Source organism: Vulpes lagopus, chromosome X, assembly GCF_018345385.1.
Source record: "Vulpes lagopus strain Blue_001 chromosome X, ASM1834538v1, whole genome shotgun sequence".
NCBI lineage: Eukaryota > Metazoa > Chordata > Mammalia > Carnivora > Canidae > Vulpes > Vulpes lagopus.
In genome coordinates, this window is record NC_054848.1 from 121143941 (window position 1) to 121164063 (window position 20123).

Here is a 20123-nt window from a genome sequence, read left to right on the forward strand (position 1 = left end):
GGGCCCCACCCAGCACCTAGCAGATGCCCAGTGGTTTGCTGCACTGAAGGGAACCTCGAGCATCTGGCTGCCCCGCTGGGAGTTCCTTCCCAACACGGAAGGGTCCTCCGCGGCCACCCGGGTGTTCAGGCATCTGGCCACAAGGCGTCTACTCGGCAATCTCCGTGCTGGGCACCGTGCGGGTCCCCAGGCAAGGGTAGTTTGTGCCTCCCAGAGGGTCTCGGCTCCGTGCCTCTTCTAGGGCTCTTCCTGAACTGGGGCGTGGAGGAGGCCAGAACCCACTTCTCAAGGCTCCACTACACCAGGGTTGGCCTCGCGGGGCGGAGGCCTGCCTCGGGGTCACCCGTGTGACCACGGCACACTTCTAACATCATTTGGGTGGACTGGCTTGTGCTCCGGGTACTTCAGAAGGCCTTGCCGTCCCTCGAGGACAGGGGAAGCACAGAGGCGCGCCTTGCCCACCCCGGCCCCCCCACCCCCGCCAAACCCGCCCGGTGAGAATGAACACAGACGCCAGGAGTCACCTCAAAAAGGCAGCTTGCTTTATTCTCTCAATGCCGATGGGGGGCAGGGGTGGGCAGCCTGTCTGCCTCCAGTCTGAGGCTCTCGGAGCCGCAGGGGCCCTGGGGGCTGGGCCTGGTCCACGCTTGCAGAGTGGGGTGCAGAGCATCTTCTCCCCAGTCAGCCCAGCTGGCCGGGCCCGTCTCTCTCGGGTCCAGGCCTCTCCCTCAGCTCGGCGTGGGTCTTGCCACCAAGGTCTTCCACTGCTGCTTCCGTCTTGGCTCTCCCTCGGTCATCGGGGAAGGAAGTGGCCCCCAGGGTGGGCCTCCCGAGCCACACAGAGGCTCCCCGTCCCCACGCCTCAGAGTGGAGACCACCAAGAAAGCTGCTTCCCATTGTCCCCTTCTTCCCCAACCCTTCCCTCCCCCTGCCCCAGCCCAGCCCTCCCTCTCTTCCTTCCCCCCACCCACCTCCTTCCCAGCCATCACCGGGGGTTCCACTTTTTTGTCAGGCTGCCTGAAGGAGCTGCCAGCCCCTAGAGCAGGTCCACGAAACAGAAAAACAACAATTGGCAAGCACAGAAAGGGAGAAAAACCACAAAACTCAGGGTTGCCTTTGTCTAACAAATAACCAAGGCTCCCGGCAGGGGGCGAGGCTGTGCTCAGCTTGGAAGCCAGGCCTTCTCTTGTGCTTAGGACAGTCCCCTCCGCCTCTCCTTTCCAGTCCGACATTCCTGTCCCCAAGTACCCACGCTGAGAGCTCTGGGGGTCGGGGGTGGGGTGGGGCGTGTGTGCGCGCACACGGCCCGCACAGAGCTGGAGGGGTGCCTGTCACACGTCTGCCCCCCTCCCCCCACCCCGTGCCAGGTGTCAACGTGGTGGCTGCACTTGGGGAGCAGGAAGTGGCCGATGGAGAGAAGTGTCCCTTCTCCTCGGGGGCCGCTGTCTGGTAACAGTCCTGTGCACACACACGCAGACACACACTAGATTCTAAGGGAGGGTGGGGGCCGGGGTGTCGGGAGGGGCTCACACAGTGGTGACGGAGAGCAGAGGGTTGTAGACCCGCTTGCCGTCGGCGGAGCGAGTGCCGTGCGCCAGCATCTCCTGGATGGTGATCCAGTTGTCCAGGATCTTCTTGTTCCGCTTCTTCATGGTTTTGCGGTGGCTCAAGGCGATGATGTTGAGCTCGGCCTTGCTGTCGCCGTTCTGCTGCTCCCGCAGGCACTCCAGCCGGCTCTGCATCATGAACTCGCGCCGCTTCCGCTGCTCCCGGGCGCGGATCAGGTGCTGCTTGCGCTCCTCCTTGCTCCAGTAGCGGCCCATCTTCATCTCGCTCACCGCATCGTCATCCGTGGTCATGCCGCTGCGCTCCTCCCGGATCTTCAGGGCCCGGGCCTTGAGGAGGCGATCGCGCACCGGCCGCTTGGCCACGTAGCGGGTCCCGTCGCTGCGCACCTTGACCTTCCACTCCATGCGGGGCGCCTCGGTGGCCGCCGCGGCCCCGCCCACCCGGGGGCCGCCCGCCAGACCCAGGGGGCCGTGGCCCAGCTCCTCCAGGCCGCGCGGCGGGGCCAGCTGCACGCAGCTGTGGTAGTGCTCGGCCTCCTGGCCCTGGCCGCGGTGGCGCCGGGCCAGGTAGGGGCTGCCTTCGGGGCCCACGCGCTCCAGGGTGGCGCCTGTCTTGGGGCTTCGGCGGACGCGCTCCTCCGGGTGCGCTCTCCGGCCCACCTCGGGCTCGCGCGACAGGGAGCGGAACTTGGCGGGGCTCCCCTGCGGGGCGGCGGCGGCCTTGGGGTGGGCGGCCGCGGCGGGGCCCGAGGGGGGCCGGTTCAGGTTGGAGTTGCCGGTGGCGGCGGCGGCCCGCCGCAGGGGGCTCTCAGGCAGGGGCTCCGCGAGCAGCGGGGTGCTGCGGCAGCTCTCCCCCGTGTTGTAGGCGCTGGTGCTGTCCTTGTCCGACTTCTCAGGCAGCTCGGAGATGTCGGACAGCTCGTGCTTCTTGGGCTCGCCGGCCCCCAGGTCGTAGAGACTCTCCTCCTCCAGCAGCCAGGCCTTCATGCAGCGCTCCCGCAGCTGCTGCATCTTCTGCGCCCGCAGGATGTTCCTGCACTTGAACTCCAGGTGCCGCAGCTCCTCCTCCAGCATGGCCATCTCGTGGCCCAGGCTCTCGTTGCGGTTCACGTCCAGGGCGCCGTTGCCCGCCGACGCGCGGGGGAAGAGCAGGCCCAGCTGGTTGCCGTTCTCCAGGTGGCCCTTGATCTCCAGCAGCTCGCGGTAGCGCTCGTACTCCTCGTCGGTGAGGCCCGGGATGTCGCCGCCCCCCAGGCCGGCCCCCTCGGCCAGCAGGGAGTCCATGCTGAAGTGGAGGTCGCGGCTCTTGCGCAGGGCCCCGGGCGTGTTGGCCGCGCTGGCGGGCTCGTCGCCCAGCAGGTCGTGCTCGGAGCTCTCCTCCGTGCGGGTGCTCTCGTCCGTGCGGCCCACCCCACTGTCCAGCTCCTGGCTGTTGCTCAGGCCCGGGCCCGCATCGGGGACCCCTTTCTCCTCTTCGTTGCCAAGCTGGGGCAGAGAGACGAGCCGCGCTCAGTGTGGGTCCCGCGGGCAGGGGTCGGGATGGGAAGGGCCTCCAGCTCACCCTCCCTGCCACCCACCCGGCCTCCTTCCTCACCTGCTGGGCAGGGGGCGATTTCAGCTTCCGTGCACGCAGGTCCCCCTCATGCTCGGAGCCAAAGTCATCCAGAAAGTCATCCCGGTCACTGTCCTTCCACCGCTTTGCCAGCTGCAGAGACAGGGCTGTGCTGTCCCCACGGCTTTAAGGACCTCCCCGGATACCACCCACCAGTGGGCCTCGAGGTCCCATACCCGGCCTCCCGGTCTCGATCAAGTTGAATGACCCAAGAGAGAGGGTGGTCCCAGCACACTCGGCCATCAGAGGCCGGAAGGGGAAATGAGCCCCAAAGACCCTACCCACCCTCCACCAGTGCCAGGTTGTTGGCATGTCTGTGCCCTGGTCACAGATCAGCAGCTCCCACAGAAAGCCCGCTGTCAGGGGTCCCAGAACATCCTGCCGGGCACACACACACACCTGGCTCTCAGGCCGGGCCACCAGCAGGGAGATGTTGGTGTTCTCCTCCTGGCTCAGAATGGCCACCGCCTCTTCCCGGTTCTGGACGTCCACACCATTTATCTGTGACAAGCCGAGGGACAATCAAAGAGAATGCCGGCACCGGCTCTGGGGTGGGCCCCGGCTGAACCGCAAGGACCCCTTCGTAGGGAGCTGCAAGCAGAGCACCCTGGGCTAGGAAGGGTTCTTGAGCTCTGACAGTACGGAAACCAAGTGGAAGTGCCCAGGGAGACGAGAGCCTGGCCTGTGCTCCTGTCTGGCACATGTGCCCCAGGAACAGTGTATAGTGGGACACATGCTCACATCTGGGGGATGGAGGGAGAGGCTGGCCAGGTGCCACCGCAGCACAGGCCCTTGACGCCAGCAGGTCTGACGACACGTGGGAGACACCCGGGGCAGTTGTACAGGAGAGAGAGGAGACCCAGCCCTGGTTTCAGGCACGGCAGGACGCCTGGCCATCGGAGGAGGCTCTCAGCAGGAGAGAGCTGGACTGGCTACCGAGAGGTCGCTGGGCAGCCGGAGCAGTGGGGACCACGGTCAGGCCTGCACACCCCACTCACCTGGATGATACGGTCTCCCTCACGGATCCGGCCGTCTTTGGCTGCAATGCTGTTGGGGTTCACCTGCAAGGCAGATGCATCATGGGGACCTGGCACCCCTCACTCAGGTTCCCTTCTGGTGACAGGGGGCAACCTCGCCTTGGGGGTTCCCGAAGCAAGCTAAGGTCTCCTTGCTTGCTCCCTCTTCAGCTCAGACCAGAAGGTTCCGAACTCCATGAGGCAGGGGACAAAACGGTGGATCTTGGGCTAATCACCTCTCCCCAGCCCCTGCTTATCACCCCCAGGCCCATGCCCACACCCCCCACTGGCATTCATATACTCTTCTGCATGAAAAACCATTTTTTTCCCTTTCAGAGGCTGGGTAAATGGAGGAAGCTGGATGGATAGGGACACACACACACACACACACACACACACACATGCACACACGCATACCAGTCCTGGGGCTTGATGGCTATTAAGATATTCATACAGAGGTTGACTTGGCCAGAGTTTGGGGGTTGGCTGGCGAGCCACCCACCCTCCTGTGGACATGTGTGTCCACCACAGACAAGTGGGGAAGCACAACCACTGCAAGTCCCAGGAGGGGCTGGCTGCAGAACGTGGGAGGGACAACGAAGCCTGGCCAGGACCTCAGCCTTGCTCACTGTCCTAGCCTGGGCACAAGTCTCCTGGATGAACACGCACTGAAGCCATTAGCTGCCCTGTGCCATGCTGAGCAGGCCCCACCCCGGGCAGCCGGGCCTTTACGGGCAGCCGCAGAGCCCTGGGTGGCATGGAGAGGCCACAGGGATGAGACGGTGTGGGGACTCTCCGTGTGCCAGACCCCGCCTCAGCACCTGCCACCACGGTGCCCTCCCGCCCCCACTGCAGGTGCCAGACAGACGAACGCTGTCAAAGTCCAGCCTGGGTGTCCTCACACACGAGGAGGAGGCACCGAGCTCCCCCGCCTCCCAGAAGACCCCAGTCCCGCACCCCACCTTCCTACCTCTCCAACATAGATGCCCAGGTCCTCCTCATCATCCGTACGGTAGCAGACCATGAGGCCTAGCTTGTCCCGGTGGCTGGTCTTGTACAGCTCCACCTCCTGCCACAGGGAGTGGGGGAGAGAAGCAAAGGAAGAAAGGCCCCAAAACACGTGAGCAAGGAGGCACGCTACAGGGGCGGCAGCCACGGCCCGGCTCCGACCCCAGCAGCGCGTCACCAGAGCCCAGGTCGCAGCCTCCGGCTCGGAGGGTCTCTTACCATCCCAAGCGGCGCACGTGTGCCGTGGTCTCCCCTACCAGGACACGCCCGGGACACACCCGAGACTCACACGAGACACACGGGACACACAGGACACAGACATGCGTGGGACACAGACTCACCAACACAGACTGACTAAGGACCTCACCCACGCCCTCCCCGACGCGGCCCGGCTCGACCCAGTGCGGCCCGTGAGCCTGAGTAACCAGCTGCGCATGGGCAAGGGCCACGGGACTCGGCCGCCTGGGGACAGCGGGAGCCAGGCCCGGGCTGGGCTACAGCCAGCCAGCGGGGGGCTGGCTCCTGAAGCTGGCGGGGGGCCCTGGCCTGGCCTGGCCGCCCGGCTCACCTCATACTCCAGCTCGTCCATACGGTCTGCCTCCTGCGGGCCGCCCTCCATGAACTCCGCCGGGTCATAATACTCATGGCTGATGGGGGGGCTGCCCAGGAGAAGGGGGGTCAGGCCAGCCATCTGCTCCTCTAATGCCCTAGCCCCGGCTCCCGGGCTGGCCGGTCCCAGTGAGCTCAGCGTGGAGCCCCTCCGTCTGAGCTACATGCATCCATGCAAAGACCAGGAATGCTTCTTGAACGGGGGTGTGCAGGGGGCTGCACGGAGGACACAGGCATGCCTAGCTCTCCCACCCCATCCCGCCCTGTCGCCCAGCCCGGCCGGCAGGGTACCGAGCTCTCCGAAGTGCAGGTGCCCCTCCCGCCCGGCACTGGCCCCACTCATGCAACGCCCCCAGGAGTTATCCAGGCCTCAGAGGACTGCTGGGGAGTAGAGGAGGACCCACGCTACCTCCGGGGCAGCCCTCCTTGCCCCACGACTAAGCGTGGCTGCCGGCGGCCAGGGGCCTCACTCTCTGCGGAGGAGGGGATCCCGGGACCACCGCCCTGCAGCACGGGGTTTAGATTAGCAGAATGAGCCACCAGGCGTGGATGAGAGGCCCTTCTTCCGAGTGGGCCAAGGAAGCCGAAGAGATGGAGGAAGTTCAGAGCGGGGGGAGAGATGGGACAGACAAGGATGTGAGAAGATTCAAGGAAGGATGCTTGAGAGGCAGAAGACGATGGACGGCAGAGGAGGAGAGAGGATGGAGGAGGAGGAGCGGAGGCCCGCGACCTTCCAGAAGCCAGGTCCCGGGATGCTCCTCCCCCGGCCCTGGGGGGCAGATGCCCTAGGGAGCCTGTGTGGCAGCCTCCCCGGGCCCTTTAGCTGCTGTCCAGCCGGAGGCTGCAGAGGGCCTAGAGATTTCGGAGCCCTGGGATGCCACGGTCAAGCTCTGGAGGCCAAGGAGCCTGCCGCTCGGGGTTTCCCCGCCACGCCCAGAGCTGCGGCAACGGAGCCTCTGGGTGGCGTGCCCTCTCTGGAGGCAGGGCCCGGGGCCCTCCTGAGGGCGACTCACAGCTCAGACAGGACGTACGGCTCCAGGATGGCCATGGGCGGGGTGGGCGGGCGCAGCTTGCCCAGCGCCATGAGATGCTCAAAGGTGATGTCGGTTTGGGTGCCACTGTCCACCAGCTGCAGGTCATGGCATGAGCTGTCCCCCCGGAGGCGGGGGCTGCGTCTCAGCACCTGGATCACCAGAGGCTCCTTGGAGGAGCGCAGGGCCTCCAGGGTTTGCTCCTGAGACAGCTTGGAGAGCTCCTTCCCGTTCACCTGTGGCAGAGACACGCCCCCGTGAGAACCCGCCCACCCGCACCCCGGTGAGCCCCACTCCTGAGCCCTGCCCCTACACAGGGCTGTCTGGGGATCAGGGTGCCCCCGTGACTATGCACCGGGTCTGGGGGCTCGGCCCCCACCCTAGAACATCCTCCAGCTCTCCTCCCTCGGGAGCCAGCCACGCTCCCATCCTCCTCGCTCCGGGACCAGCTCGTCGTTCAAGCAGCACTGAGGCCAGAGCTAGGGTCTAGAAGATCCACGGAGAGTGGCCCTCGGCAGCGACTGCGCACCAGCTGTGCTCATCTGCCGTCAGGGCTGGAGAAGATCTTGATTCCTCTCCCAATGGGAGTCAGTCAATAAATGGGTTCAGGCGGGAGGGTTGGAAAAAGTACACAGACACAAAGGACAGGACCTCTGTCCTCAAGGCAACAACAGAATCGCTGAAGAGAAGGGGGACACGCACAGAGCGTCCTGACATGGCAAGGCGACCTGAGGGAGGGGCCGAGGAAGTGACCCTCATAAGACCGCCACCATTTCTTGGGCACCCGACGTGCGTCTCTCCCCTGAATCCTAACCCCAAGAACCCACTGTGCAGATGAGGAAAGCGAAGTTTAGCAAAAACGAAGGCAGTGAGTCAAGGTCATGAGCCGGACCAGGCTGCGTAGTGGTCAGAGCTGGGCAGAAGGCAGGCCTGGTGAAGCCTCCCGGGAAGAGCAGGACCACAATGGGTGGGGGGTGGAGGGTGCAGTGCTTTCCGGGCCCAGCTGGGTGGAGCAAGATGCGCCCTCAAGGGAACTGGGGACATAAGGCTGGCCCCAGTCCGGACACTGATTTCTGCAGCAGCCTATATGCACCGGGCCCTGGGATGGTCACTGTCGGGTGAGTGCGACCTCGAGGGGCTCGTTGGTGCGGACGCCAGTAGACTTAGGACCAAACAAACACAGCCAGAATTTAGGGCATGTGCCAGGAGACCGGTGAGGGGTGGGAGGTGGGAATCAGGAAGCGGGTCCTGCAGGAGGGGGCACGGCAGGGTCTCCTGGTTCACTCAGCAGCTCGTGGAAGGGCTGTTCTGGGCCTGGGCAGGACACCCACCAGGGGATACTCCAAATGGCTACGCCCAGTGGGTAACCACGGAACCGGACCTTTGGGAGGCCCCTAAGGAAGCAGAGGGCCGGCCACACCCCACCTAGGGGGCGGGTAGGAAAGGCTCCCTGAGTGGGGGGCACCTGGCTCGCATCAGGGGAAGGGAGAGAGGGAGGCTTGCTTGCAGGTGGAAGCGGAGTCCTCACCAGTCAGCACAGAGGATGCAGGGCCCGTGGACCCGGCACCTCTACCCATCACCTGCCCGTGGACAGACCTTCCGCAGGATGAGGGGAGAAGCGCCGCACTTGGGCACAGTGGCCGGGTCGTCCCAGTCTCCGAATTCCCACAGCGCCACCTCTGTCCCCGGGGGTCTCAGGGGGACGGGAGTTCTACATGGAGATGCCTGATCCAACTCGGCTCTCCTGGCCACCACTCAACAGACCAGCCCTGGATGTCATTCCGGGGAGATGGCCGTCTTAAGAGTCCCACGACCCCCTGGCCAACCAATGGCTCCTCTGAGGCATGGAACCCAAATATCTGCTACTTGATTATGTCTTTGTAGAAGAAAATCTCGGTATCGATGGCTCCCCTCCCTACAAACTTTCCCTGGTCAGAAAAGATTTTTTTTTTTAACCAATGTGGTCTGATTATAAAAGAAACACAGGTTCATTGTTGAATCTTTGAAAAATACAGAAAGCCATAAGGAAGAAAAGAAAAATCAGCCAAGAAGGTATTAGTTTCCAAGTAAAGGTTAAGTGTGACCGTGTGGTCGGGGGAGACGCAGGAGCTCGGTCCCGCCGGGGAGGCGGCGCGGGGGACACAGGAGAAATCTGGAAAGCTGTGGGCAGGGCGCCGGGGGCAAGGCTGTAGAGAGAGGGAACGTGAGCAATGGCCTCGAAGACCCTAGCAGAGCTGGCTGTGAAGCGTCAGGAAATCTGCGAGCCAGCTGTTCAGCGCAGCCGTTACCAACATTTGATGGAATAATCTTCCAACGGCATGAATTATATTAAAAACAAAGGCAGTAAGTACTCCAAGCCCATGGCTTTCTAATTATTTTACTCCACTCTCCTGTTGGCACCGTTAGGGTGACTTACGCCTCGTGTGTCTGGAGACAGGAGATACTGTACGATGGCGTGTGCCCGTGCATTTCTTTCCGTGCTGAGGGACACCATGCTGGTGGCCACAATGGGAGTATTTATTTCCACCACGGAAATCAGCAACTGCTCCAGACCAGGGCTTTTTGTCTCGGACATTCACCAGCTCCCCACTGCCCTTAACTCAAGGGCTTCCCTAAAACGCAGAAGGGCTGGGCTGTCCTCGAGATCTCCAAGGGCTAGGTGTCTCCCCGAAAGTCCTGGAGCAGAGCCACAAGTGTGCAAGGGGAGGCTCAGGTGACAGTGAGAAACGCAGGAATGTCTTTCTCCCTGGCATCTGTTGGCTCTCCTGCAGCCGCGTTGCTATGGAAACTGGGCCCAGACAGTGGGGGGGGGGGATGCAGGGTGGGCTGGGACCTGAAGAGGAGGATGGGGTCATCACGGTGATGCCCGGGACACCCGGGACGCCCGGCAGCCTTTCCCTTGACCCATGTGCTCCTTCAGCTCCTCTTCCTCAGTCAGGGGGTGCTCCCAAGCTAATGAAGATAAGTGGGGCAGAGACAGGCCGTGACAAGTTGGAAGTGAGCCCCTGCCAGAGCCAATGAGCGCTACCGGCACGGTGGGGAAGTGTGGGGTGATGAGCAAAGCAGCCGGGGTCCAGGGGCCAGGCACACAGTATCAACCCAGCGTTCTGCTAACACGTCTTCCTCGGAAGCCCTGCCCTCGTCCTGCCAAGACCCACTCCTGCTCACCACCTCCCTCCTCTACCGCCACCACTCCAAGACCCCGACAAACAATCCGAAATGGAGCAAAGTCCTAAATGGACAAAGCAAAACTGCCTACCTTGGAGGTGAGAGAACAATGTCACTGATGTTGGAACAGAGAAGCAATTCTTAAGACGAACAGTGGGCAAGGAAGAATGGAAAAGACATAAATTTGACTATGTTAAAAGGTCAAACTTCTGAACAAAGGACATAAACACAGTGAAAAGGTAAGACAGGCGAGGAGAAGATGCGTACAAGGCATAGAACTGATAAAGGATTATCCGGAATATTCTCTGAAGAATTCCAACCAAACAGTAAGAAAATACAACCAATACGGTAGGAGAACCAGCGGTCACAGAAGAGGGAGCTGGGCTGTGAGCAGCAGCACCGCGACACCAGCCCTGGAAACAGCCCAAGGGCCCACCATCCACAGAGGGATCCTAAGTCGGGCCCTGTTCCCACCTGGGCCCTGTTCCCACCTGGGGTATCCGGAAGCCCTCCCCGCTCGCTCAATGGCAGGAACAGGAAAAAACAGGCATCAGAATGACAAAGCGAGGGAAGGGAAAGGAATGGGGTCAGGGATGAGTCTGCACAGGCGGCTCCAAATCCACCTTTTTAAGGGAAAAATGCCTGAGGCCCACAGGCCAGAACTGAGGTGGGCACCTGTACGCGCCCGATGCCAAGATGATGTGATACTTTTTCTGGACTTGAGAAGTGTTTTGGGGGGGCCCAGCGGTTGAGCGTGTGCCTTCGGCTCAGGGCATGATCCGGGGACCCGGGATCGAGCCCCGCAGGGAGCCCACTTCTCCCTCTGCCTGTGTCCCTGCCTCTCTCCGTGGGTCTCTCATGAATACATAAATAAAATCTTTAAAGGATAAAAAGTGTTTCACCACAGTTGCACCTGGAGGGGCAGCCGGGGCCAGGGAGGCCCGCTGCACAGCTCTTGGAGAGGAAGGGGGTGCCCTGGCAGCCTGCGTGGCCGGATCCGCGGGAGCACGGCCTGGGGGTGCTAAGTGTAGCCCTGGCCCACTCGCGAACGGGCCGCTCTGCCCGGCGCTGCGGGGAGTGGGCTGCACAGGTGCATCGCGGTGGGAGCACAGGAAGCGGAGGGCGGAGGTGGAGGAACCGGCCCAGCCCTGGTGGCGAGGGGAGAGGCGGGGCGCCTTCTCGGGGCCCAGGGGTTGGGGGTATGTGGGAGGGGTGAGGGCGGAAGGCGTGAGCATGTGGGCTGGCGGGATGGGGGGGTGAGCACAGACGTGGGGGTAGGGTGATGTGTCAGGGTGGCCTTTGTGCATGGGGGTGGGGGCCTGGGGCTGGGTAGCTTGTGTGGGTGGTAATAGGGGCGGGTCTCTGACCCTGTGTTGAACCTCTTCTCCTTGGAGAGGGTCTCCTCTCCCCCTCCTTCCCCTGCCACCTCCCGCTTCAGCTGGTGGCCTAGATCATCCGCTCTCTTTTGTCCCCTCCCTCACGCATCCTTCTTTCCTCCCTCAGTAGCTGCTCATCACTTCCTGCCCCCCCTCCTGTCACCTACAGCCACGCGAGGACAGGTGCCAGGTGTACCCATTCCTGGGCATATGTCGAGGGAGTCACAAAAGAGCCAACGGCCACCCGGGGAGAAAGCGGAGCACAGAGGGGACCCGGGTAGTCCCAGCATGTGGGCAGGGCTCCACAGCCCTGAGACTTGACCCCGTCAGGCTGCCAAGGAGGCCAAGCGCGGGACTCATTCACCTTCCCACCCGAGAAGGCCCGAGAAGGCCCAGCGGAGCTCAAAGTCCCAGCAAGGGCCTGAGGGCAGACAGCACATCCTCATCCTCAGCCAGGAGGGGAAGCCAGGGCGCCTTTTAAATTTTTTTAATTAAAAAAACGTTTTTAAAGATGTATCCATTTATATGAGAGAGAGAGAGAGAGAGAGAGAGAGGATCGAGTGCGGGGAAGGGCAGAGGGAGAATCTCCACGCAGACTCCCGAGAGCCAGACGCAGGCCTCGATCGGATGACCCCTGAGATCACGGCCCGAGCTGAAACCAAGAGTCCGATGCCTCCCCGGCTGAGCCACCCAGGCGCCCTCAGGGCACCTTCTGATAGCCGGAAGGAATCCAGAATCAGCATCACATGGGGAAGGTCATCTCCAGTTCCCAGAGAGCAATACTTGCAGGCCGAGCCCCTTGTCAGAATCCCTCATTATTAGATGTTGCCCAAACCTCCCTCCTCTGAAGCAATCCAGAAGAAATCCACTTCCTCTTTCAACACTCCACATACGCCTGAAGGCCACTTGAACGTCCCACATCCGCGCCCGCCCCAGTTCCCGAGGACTCTCGTGTCCTCGAGCACCCCGCGGCAGGCGCTGCTAGCCGCGCCAGGTGCCAGGCGTTATTATCCTTCGCCTTAGCTGGAGCCAGCTTGTGGCCGCCGGTCCTGCTGCTTCACAGCGTGCTCGCAGGGCAAACAAACCCTCAAGCACCGCCTCGCCTCACAGGCCTCGTGCTCTCCACTCAGGGGCTCTCCAGGCAGGGATCCAGTTCTCTGCCCAGATGCGCCCAAGCGGGTTGACCTGACACCCACAGCTCTAACCGGAGGCCAGCGGAGCTGGAGGTCGCTTCACTTCCACTGCGGGGAGAGGGGATCCAAGCCCTAGAGGCCCCCTTTGCTCAAATGGGGCCCAGGTGGCCCTCCCACTCCCCTGGCGGATGGCCTGGTCCCCGCATACACACGGGGAGGGCACTCGCTGCCCTGGGCCCGCAGGCACGGAAGCGCCTTGCAAGCCCAGTCTCCGCAGGTCCCAAGGGCACTGGCCACCACCAGGCCCCTGGGCACTAAGCATCCCTCATCCTGGCTAACCCTGCCACCCAGTCACACGGTCTCGGTCTCAGTCTGACGCACTGTAAAGTGGCAAGCTTTCTGGAGGAATTTGTCAGTAATGATTAAGGATCTTGCAAATGTTCACCATATCCCCCTGGATCCAATAAACTTGCTCTAAGCAAGAGATCCTAATTAATAATACTATTACGTGAATTACAAGGATGTTCAGAGCAGCTTTTTTTGTTGTGGTAAAATACACCAGACGTAACATTTGCCATTTGACCATCCTGAAAGTGGTATTCAGCTCCTTCACACTGTTCTCAGCCATCACCTCTGTCTCGTGGGACATTTTCGTCCCCCAGTGACCTCTACCCATTCTCTCCACGTTACCCCCGCCCCCACCACTCTCTCTTCTGTCCAGATATAAATGGAATCGTGCAACATGTAGTATGATGTGTTTGGCATCGTTCTTTGACACATTTTCTAGGTTCATCCATATTGTAGAATTAGTGCTTCATGGCTTTTATGGCTGAATAACATCCCATTGTATTCCATAATATCCCCTTATATGGATGGACTACATTTGGTTTATCCATTCATCCGTCAATAGACATTGGGTTGTTTCCACTTTTTGCCCACTGTGAAGAAGGCTGCTATGAACATTTGTGTGCAAGTTTTTGAGACTGTTTGCAAATCTTTGGGATGTATACCTAGGAGGGGAACTGCCGGGCCCTATGCTCATTCTGCATTTAACTCAGTGACGTATCAGCATTATTTTAAATGCCAACAAACTTACAACCATCTTAAGCATTAAGTGTCTACCTCATTAAAATGTACAGCTGACCTACCACAGAATCTTCCAGTAACAATCCTGTTTCTCAAAAAAGACAGAACGGGGCACCTGAGCGGCATACTCAATTGTCAGACTCCTGGTTTCAGCTCAGGTCAGGATCTCAGGGTCATGCTCCGTGCGCAGCACAGAGTCTGCCTGAGACTCTCTCCCTCTCCCTCTGCTCCACCCCTCTCGAATAATCCTTTAAAATTATGATCTTTGGGCAGCCCGGGTGGCTCAGCGGTTTAGTGCCGCCTTCAGCCCAGGGCCTGATCCTGGAGACCCGGGATTTAGTCCCGCGTCAGGCTCCCTGCATGGAGCCTGCTTCTCCCTCTGCCTGTGTCTCTGCCTCTCTCTCTCTCTCTCTCTCTCTCTCATGAATAAATAAATAAATAAAATCTTTTTAAAAAATAAAATAAAATTATGATCTTTAAAATAATTATCTTTTTTTAAAAGATTTTTTTGATTTTTCAGACAGAAAGAGAGCACAAGCTGGAGGTATAGAGGGAGAGGATCTCAAGCAGACTTTGTGCTGAGCACGGAGCACAAGGTGCTCAATCTCATGAGTGGAACTGAGATCCTGACCTGAGCCAAAACCGAGTCCAGCACTTAACTGACTGTGCCACTCAGGCGCCCCAGTAAATAAATCTTTTTTAAAAAAAAGATATATTGGGCAGCCCCGGTGGTGCAGCAGTTTGGCGCCGCCTGCAGCCTATGGTGTGATCCTGGGGACCCGGGATAGAGTCCCGCATCGGGCTCCCTGCATGGAGCCTGCTTCTCCCTCTGCCTGTGTCTCTGCCTCTCTCTCTCTCTCTGTGTCTATGAATAAATAAATAAATATTTAAAAAAAAGATATAAAAAGACACATTTGCACTAGGATGATTACCATATAAAATGTTTATGGAAAAAGCCTGGGAAACATATAAAAACATTGTGTGAGGGAAATCTGAGATTTTCCCCCCCTTTCTTTCCAAACTTTACATAACACGGCTATACTTTTGAGGGGAAAAAGGCGTTTATGAACAGAAAAAAAAAAAAGACCATTGCTGGAAAATTCTCACAATAAAATTTAAGCACAAAGACCTGCTTAGACCAGTGTGATCCCAATTTTGCGAGCATGGAGCTGGGCGAGTGGGAGGCAGCCTGGCTCGGGCAGAGGTGTGGAGCGAGGGAGGCAGCTGGGACATCGTGCTGCCACAGATGTGCTAGTTTGGAGGGTGCACGGAGCTCACAGGCTTTTGAAAGTCTTTTTCACGGATGGATGTGGACGTTACACATATACATTCATTGGTATGCGCGTGTGCATTCAGCACCACACAACACTTTCCTTAAAGACTTTTCTTTTCTTTCTTCCCTAGCATATTTTCTCCAACGAACACTGCTTTTGTAATCAGAGAGAAAACACACAACAGCAATCTAGCCCATGATATATTCTGAGTTGCTCTCAGTTTCCCAAGACTCTGTGGCAGGCGACTGCTTTGTGCTCCTGGCTGCAGGGCAGCCCAGGCTGGGACTGTAGCCTCGGGGCTCAGGCCCCTTGGGTGCCCATGAAAGGGGAGCAGCGCTAATGAAGTCACATCACACTCCACATCCACACCCGATCTGAGGAGGCACTGCTGTCTCCCTCTACTGCTTTCCACTTCCCGCCTGGGTGTCCCCAAAAAAGGAGCTGGAGTCCCAGAGGGAGTGAAGGAGGCCCCGGGAAGCTCGGGCTGGGGGCTCCAGTTGAGGGGGAACAAATCGCAGTCACCCATCCCTAGAGGAGGTGGCCACGCGGGCCCCACGCCCATCCCCGGAGCCACTGGGAGACTGGCTCTGGGAGACGGAAGAAGGGCCCGACCGTGTAGCCTCCATGGGTCTCAGGCCCGGGGGATGCGGAGGAGCTGACACCCTCCCGCCCCCAGCGTAGCTCCTCTACCTGCCTCCTACTGCTCCGTGGGAGGTGGGATTTCCAGAAGGCCTTCTTTTTAAAAAAAGATTTTATTTATTCATGAGAGACACACAGAGAAAGGGAGAGAGAGGTGCAGGGACCCAGGCACAGGGAGAAGCAGGCTCCATGCAGGGAGCCCAGCGTGGGACTCGATCCGGGGTCTCCAGGATCACATCCTGGGCCGAAGGTGGCGCTAAACCGCTGAGCCACCCAGGCTGCCCTCCAGAAGGCCTTCTGTGTGTGATCAAGGTGTAGGCCCCAGCGTGTGAGCAGGGGACAGGAGATCCCTAGGGTCGGGGGAGCACTGACCCCATAAGCACCAGCCAATGAGGCAGGGAGGCAGAGCGGACATGCCCAGGCCTGCCTTCAGAAGGAGCCCGTGCCCACCCCGGCCCCTCAATGCAAGCCAGGTCGCAGAGGTGGGACCCCTCCCCACCAGCGAACAGACAAGCCAATCTGGTAGTGGGCTGAGGAGACAAGACACAAGCTAGGGCAGGGACCTACCTCAACCCAGGCTCTAAAGCAAGGTGGAGAGGAAGTTGTAATAGGAGCGGGAAGAACTTTCTAGCAATCAGAGGTGTTGGGGGTGAGCAAGGAAGGTGAGATGGGGTGTCAGAGGCTGTAGTAGGGATGGACCTGGGCGACCGGGCCACTGCCCACTGGTCTCTCTTGTTCCCAGCGAGCTGAAGACAAGGGACTCCTGGGACAAACGTGTCTGGTCTCCATGTGGCTTCCCCAGGATGCAGGGGGACAGTGGAGGATGAGCCCGCTCAGGGAGGGCTCCCTCTGCCCCAGGGCACCCTTCTGGAAGCTGAGAGGCAGACTCCTCCAAGCCTGGTCGGAAGGTGCAAGGGGGAGGGGGCAAAGCTGCATTTCAGAAACCGGGTTGGCAGAGAGCCCAGCAGAAGAGGTGATGTGGGCGGTGGGTGCACAGGTGACCCTCTGTGTCCCCGGTCAGTGGGGAACCACTGGAAGGCAGAAGGCACAGGCTCCTGAACATGGCAGGCCCACTGCCTTCTCCAGCTGAGTGCTGGAAAAACGGGAAGAACAGCCATAAGTAAGACAGACGTGGGCACCCGGGTGGCTGGGCGGTTGGGCGGCTGCCTCCGGCTCAGGTCGTGACCCCGGGGTCCTGGGATCAAGTCCCGCATCGGGTTCCCCACAGGGAGCCTGCATCTCCCTCTGCCTGTGTCTCTGCCCCTCTCTCTGTCTCTCATGAATAAATACATAAAATCTTTAAAAAAAAAAAAAAGACAGACGTGATCCTTGTGCTCGGGGAGGCTAGTGCCAGGAGCGGGACCCAGACAAGTCACGAGCCGTTTCGGATCGCATTAGAGCCCTGGGTTACGTGGTGGAAAATGCGAAAGTGGGGACTCCCAGGGGATACTTGACCTAAGACCTGAGTGATGACAAGGAGCCCGCCACGGTAGGGACTCTGAAGAACATTCCAGCCAGCGCTGAGCCCTTGGTGCCCACTGGGGAAGAATGTGCACACACGGAAGAGGCCGGCCTTCACCCCGGCCTCTATGAAGAACGTGGAGGAGGGGACCAAGAGGAGGCAGAGGAAAGAGCAGCAGGCAACCCGTGGACCGGACCAGAGATCATGGTGGCCTGGCCCGGGATGGAGGTGGCAGCGGAGATGGGGACCGCCAGGACCTGCTGCTGGGCCAGGGACAAGGACTAGGGAGGGAGGAAGGATGCCTGACGAGCACAGAGCGGACGCCCGACATCACTCACCATCAGGAAAGCGCACGTGAACACCACGGTGAGACGCCCACACACACTAGGAACGGCTGGGGTGACCAAGTGGAAGAGAAGTGCTGATGTGCTTGTGCAGGTGCAAGAGGTGGCAGTGGGTACGGAAAAGCCTAGAGGTCCCGCAAGACCCAGCAATGCCGCAGGAATTGAAAACGGGCATCCACACAAAACCGTGCACACACCAGTTCGTGGCAGCACTATCCATCACACCCCAGTTTGGAAGGCACGTCAGTGTCCACCAACAGATGGAGAGACGCAATGTGGTAACATCCACAAGGTGGATCATTCCACCGCATAAAGGGACGGGGACGGAGGCCCGACACATGCTAAGAACATGCGTGAAGACAGTGTAGCCAAGTGAAAGGCAGGCCCAGAAGGCCACGTACTGTATGATTCCAGAACAAGCAAATGCACAGGGAAAGAAAGCAGAGGGGTGGTTGTCAGGGGTTGGGGGTAGGGAGGATGGGGAATGCCTACTTAATGGCTGTCAGGTTCCCTTGTCGGGGTAATGAACATGTTCTGGAAATAGTGGTGATGGTTGCACAGCACTGAGAACGCACATGTCACTAATGGTAAATCTAATGTCATATACTTTTCCCCCTCAATAAAAATATAGGGCTGCCGTGCCGATCCACAGAGATCACCAAGGTCCGGGTCAGTGGGGACGAGGCAGGGGTTGGGGTAAACATGGGCCTTGGGCATGCTTTATTAATGGAATTTTTTTCCTTCCAATTTGAAGTTCCCAAAACAAACACCTCCAATGCACCACTGCACTTAAATGTGTCCCAAACACACGCCACCAAATCACCTGTCATGTGACCATTGTCACCGAATTCCACTAGGGATTGTTATTGATTGTAAAGCATGAGATTGGGGGGTAGCGGGGTGCCTGGGTGGTGCAGGAGGTTGAGACACTACTACTGGTTTCGCGTCAGGTCTGATCTCAGGGTCGGAGGAACCAGCTCTGAGATGGGCTGTGCACTCAGCACAGAATCTGTTTGGGTTTCTCTCTCCGTCTTCCTCTGCCCCTATCTCTCTCTCTCCGAGATAAATAATCTTATTTTTCTTTAAGATTTAACTTATGTATTCATGAGAGAGACACACACAGAGGCAGAGACACAGGCAGAGGGAGGACGTGGGGAGCCCAAGGTGGGACTCGATCCTAGGACCCTGGGATCATGATCTGGGCCAAAGGCAGACGCTCAACCACCGAGCCACCCCAGAGTCCCAAAATAAGTAATTAAAAAATAAGCAAGCACGCAGGCAAGCAGGAGACCAGGCGCCTGGCCGTGTGTGCGGGTAGAGCACGCGAACCTTGATGTCAGGGTGGTAGGTTCGAGCCCCACGCTGGGCCTAGGGTTTACATTAATATAAAAAAAAATGTAAATAAAATCGTGAGATGGAGGAGATAATGGGGGATGGAATGTCCCCGAAGAGGCCCACGGAGCCCACGAGGCCGCCGACTGAGTCGCAGGAGAGCGAGACCCAGAGTTTCTCAGGCAGAGAGATGCTGGGGAGAAGGGCTGAACGAGACAGAGCATCGCGGGGATGGACGGGGGCGCGGCAGCCAGCACGCGTGGGCATCTGTTCGGGGGTGGACCCGGGCACAGGGCCCGGGGGGGGCTGGGCGGGGAGTGCGGTTCGGCCCGCATAGACGCGGCCTTCGCCTTCGGGAGCTTCCGCAGAGCACGGTCACGGCGGCGGGGGACAACGCCGCCTTGGGGCTCTACCGGGAGAGGCTGGGCAGGCACCGAGGCCGGCACGGAGCCCGTGGGCGGCGCTGGCAGCGGGCGCGGGGGCGGAGGAGAACCCCCGCGGCAGGGTGGGGGACACAGCGGCATCGCCGGGAGCCCGCGGCGGGCCGCGATCTCGGGCGGGGGTGAGGCGGAGGCGCGGCCCGGTGGCGCGGCCCGGTGGCGCCCCCTCCTCCCGCCTCCCCCCTCCCCCGCGAGGCGGCGGCACCCCGGGTGGCGGAGGGCGGAGCCCCGGCGCGCTCGCCCCGCCCCCTCCCGGCCCGGAGCCGCAGACAAAGGCGACGGCGGTGGCGGTGGCGGCAGCGTGGGCAGGGCGGGCCGTGGGCGCCAGTCCTCGCCCACCCTCCGACCCGCGGAGGCGGTTGCAGCGGGTGGGGGCTCCGGAGAGGCGGGAGCAAGGGGCTGAGAAGAGAGCCCTGGCCGTCCGGGCGGGGCCTGCGCCCCACGGACGCCCGCGGAAGGCCCCTTCGCTCGAGCCCACGCGGCCACGAGGGGGTCAACTCCACAAACGTCTAGTGGGGGATCCCCGGGTGGCTTGGCGGTTTAGCGCCGCCTTCGGCCCAGGACGGGATCCTGGGGTCCTGGGATCGAGTCCCGCGTCGGGATCCCTGTGTGGAGCCTGCTCCTCCCTCTGCCTGGGTCTCTGCCTCTCTCGATCTCTCTCTCTGTGTCTCCCATGAATAAGTAAATAAAATCTTTAAAAAAAAAAAACCGTCTAGTGGGGCCCACGGCTGCCACAGCACAACCGTCCTAACCCCACTCTGCGGACGGACAAACACACCGAGGACACAACCGAAACTGGAAGTTGCCCTCTGCCCTGGCGCCCAGGTCCTGATCCACGGCTCTCAGCTCTGCTGACGGGCGTGTCCAAGGGACACCTTGGACGTACCTCTGTCCGGCTGCCCGGGCTCAGCCAAGTGTCAGGGAGCCCCCACACCCATAGGGGCAGAGAAAGCAGAGAAGGGAAGCCGCAGCCAAGGGCCGGCTCCCTGCAGCCCTTTACAATGGCCCAGCACGGTCGTCGCTCC

General features: G+C 60.3%; 1 protein-coding gene across 3 annotated transcripts in view; it reads right to left on the reverse strand.

Annotated features, from left to right (window-relative positions):
* Nucleotides 1-520: 520 nt before the first annotated feature.
* PDZD4 (PDZ domain containing 4) overlaps nucleotides 521-20123 on the reverse strand; it is a 30360-nt gene continuing 10757 nt past the window's right edge. The window contains exons 2-8 of one of the 3 annotated variants that reach the window (XM_041740325.1): nucleotides 6827-7080; nucleotides 5773-5863; nucleotides 5167-5265; nucleotides 4179-4241; nucleotides 3580-3681; nucleotides 3163-3273; nucleotides 521-3053 (exon numbers count right to left, since the gene is read on the reverse strand). In XM_041740325.1, the coding sequence (XP_041596259.1) occupies nucleotides 1527-3053; nucleotides 3163-3273; nucleotides 3580-3681; nucleotides 4179-4241; nucleotides 5167-5265; nucleotides 5773-5863; nucleotides 6827-7080 (2247 nt within the window). In that variant the 3' untranslated portion in view covers nucleotides 521-1526. The remainder of the gene's footprint in view (nucleotides 3054-3162; nucleotides 3274-3579; nucleotides 3682-4178; nucleotides 4242-5166; nucleotides 5266-5772; nucleotides 5864-6826; nucleotides 7081-20123) is intronic. The other 2 variants (XM_041740326.1, XM_041740327.1) reach the window with 2 other exon arrangements.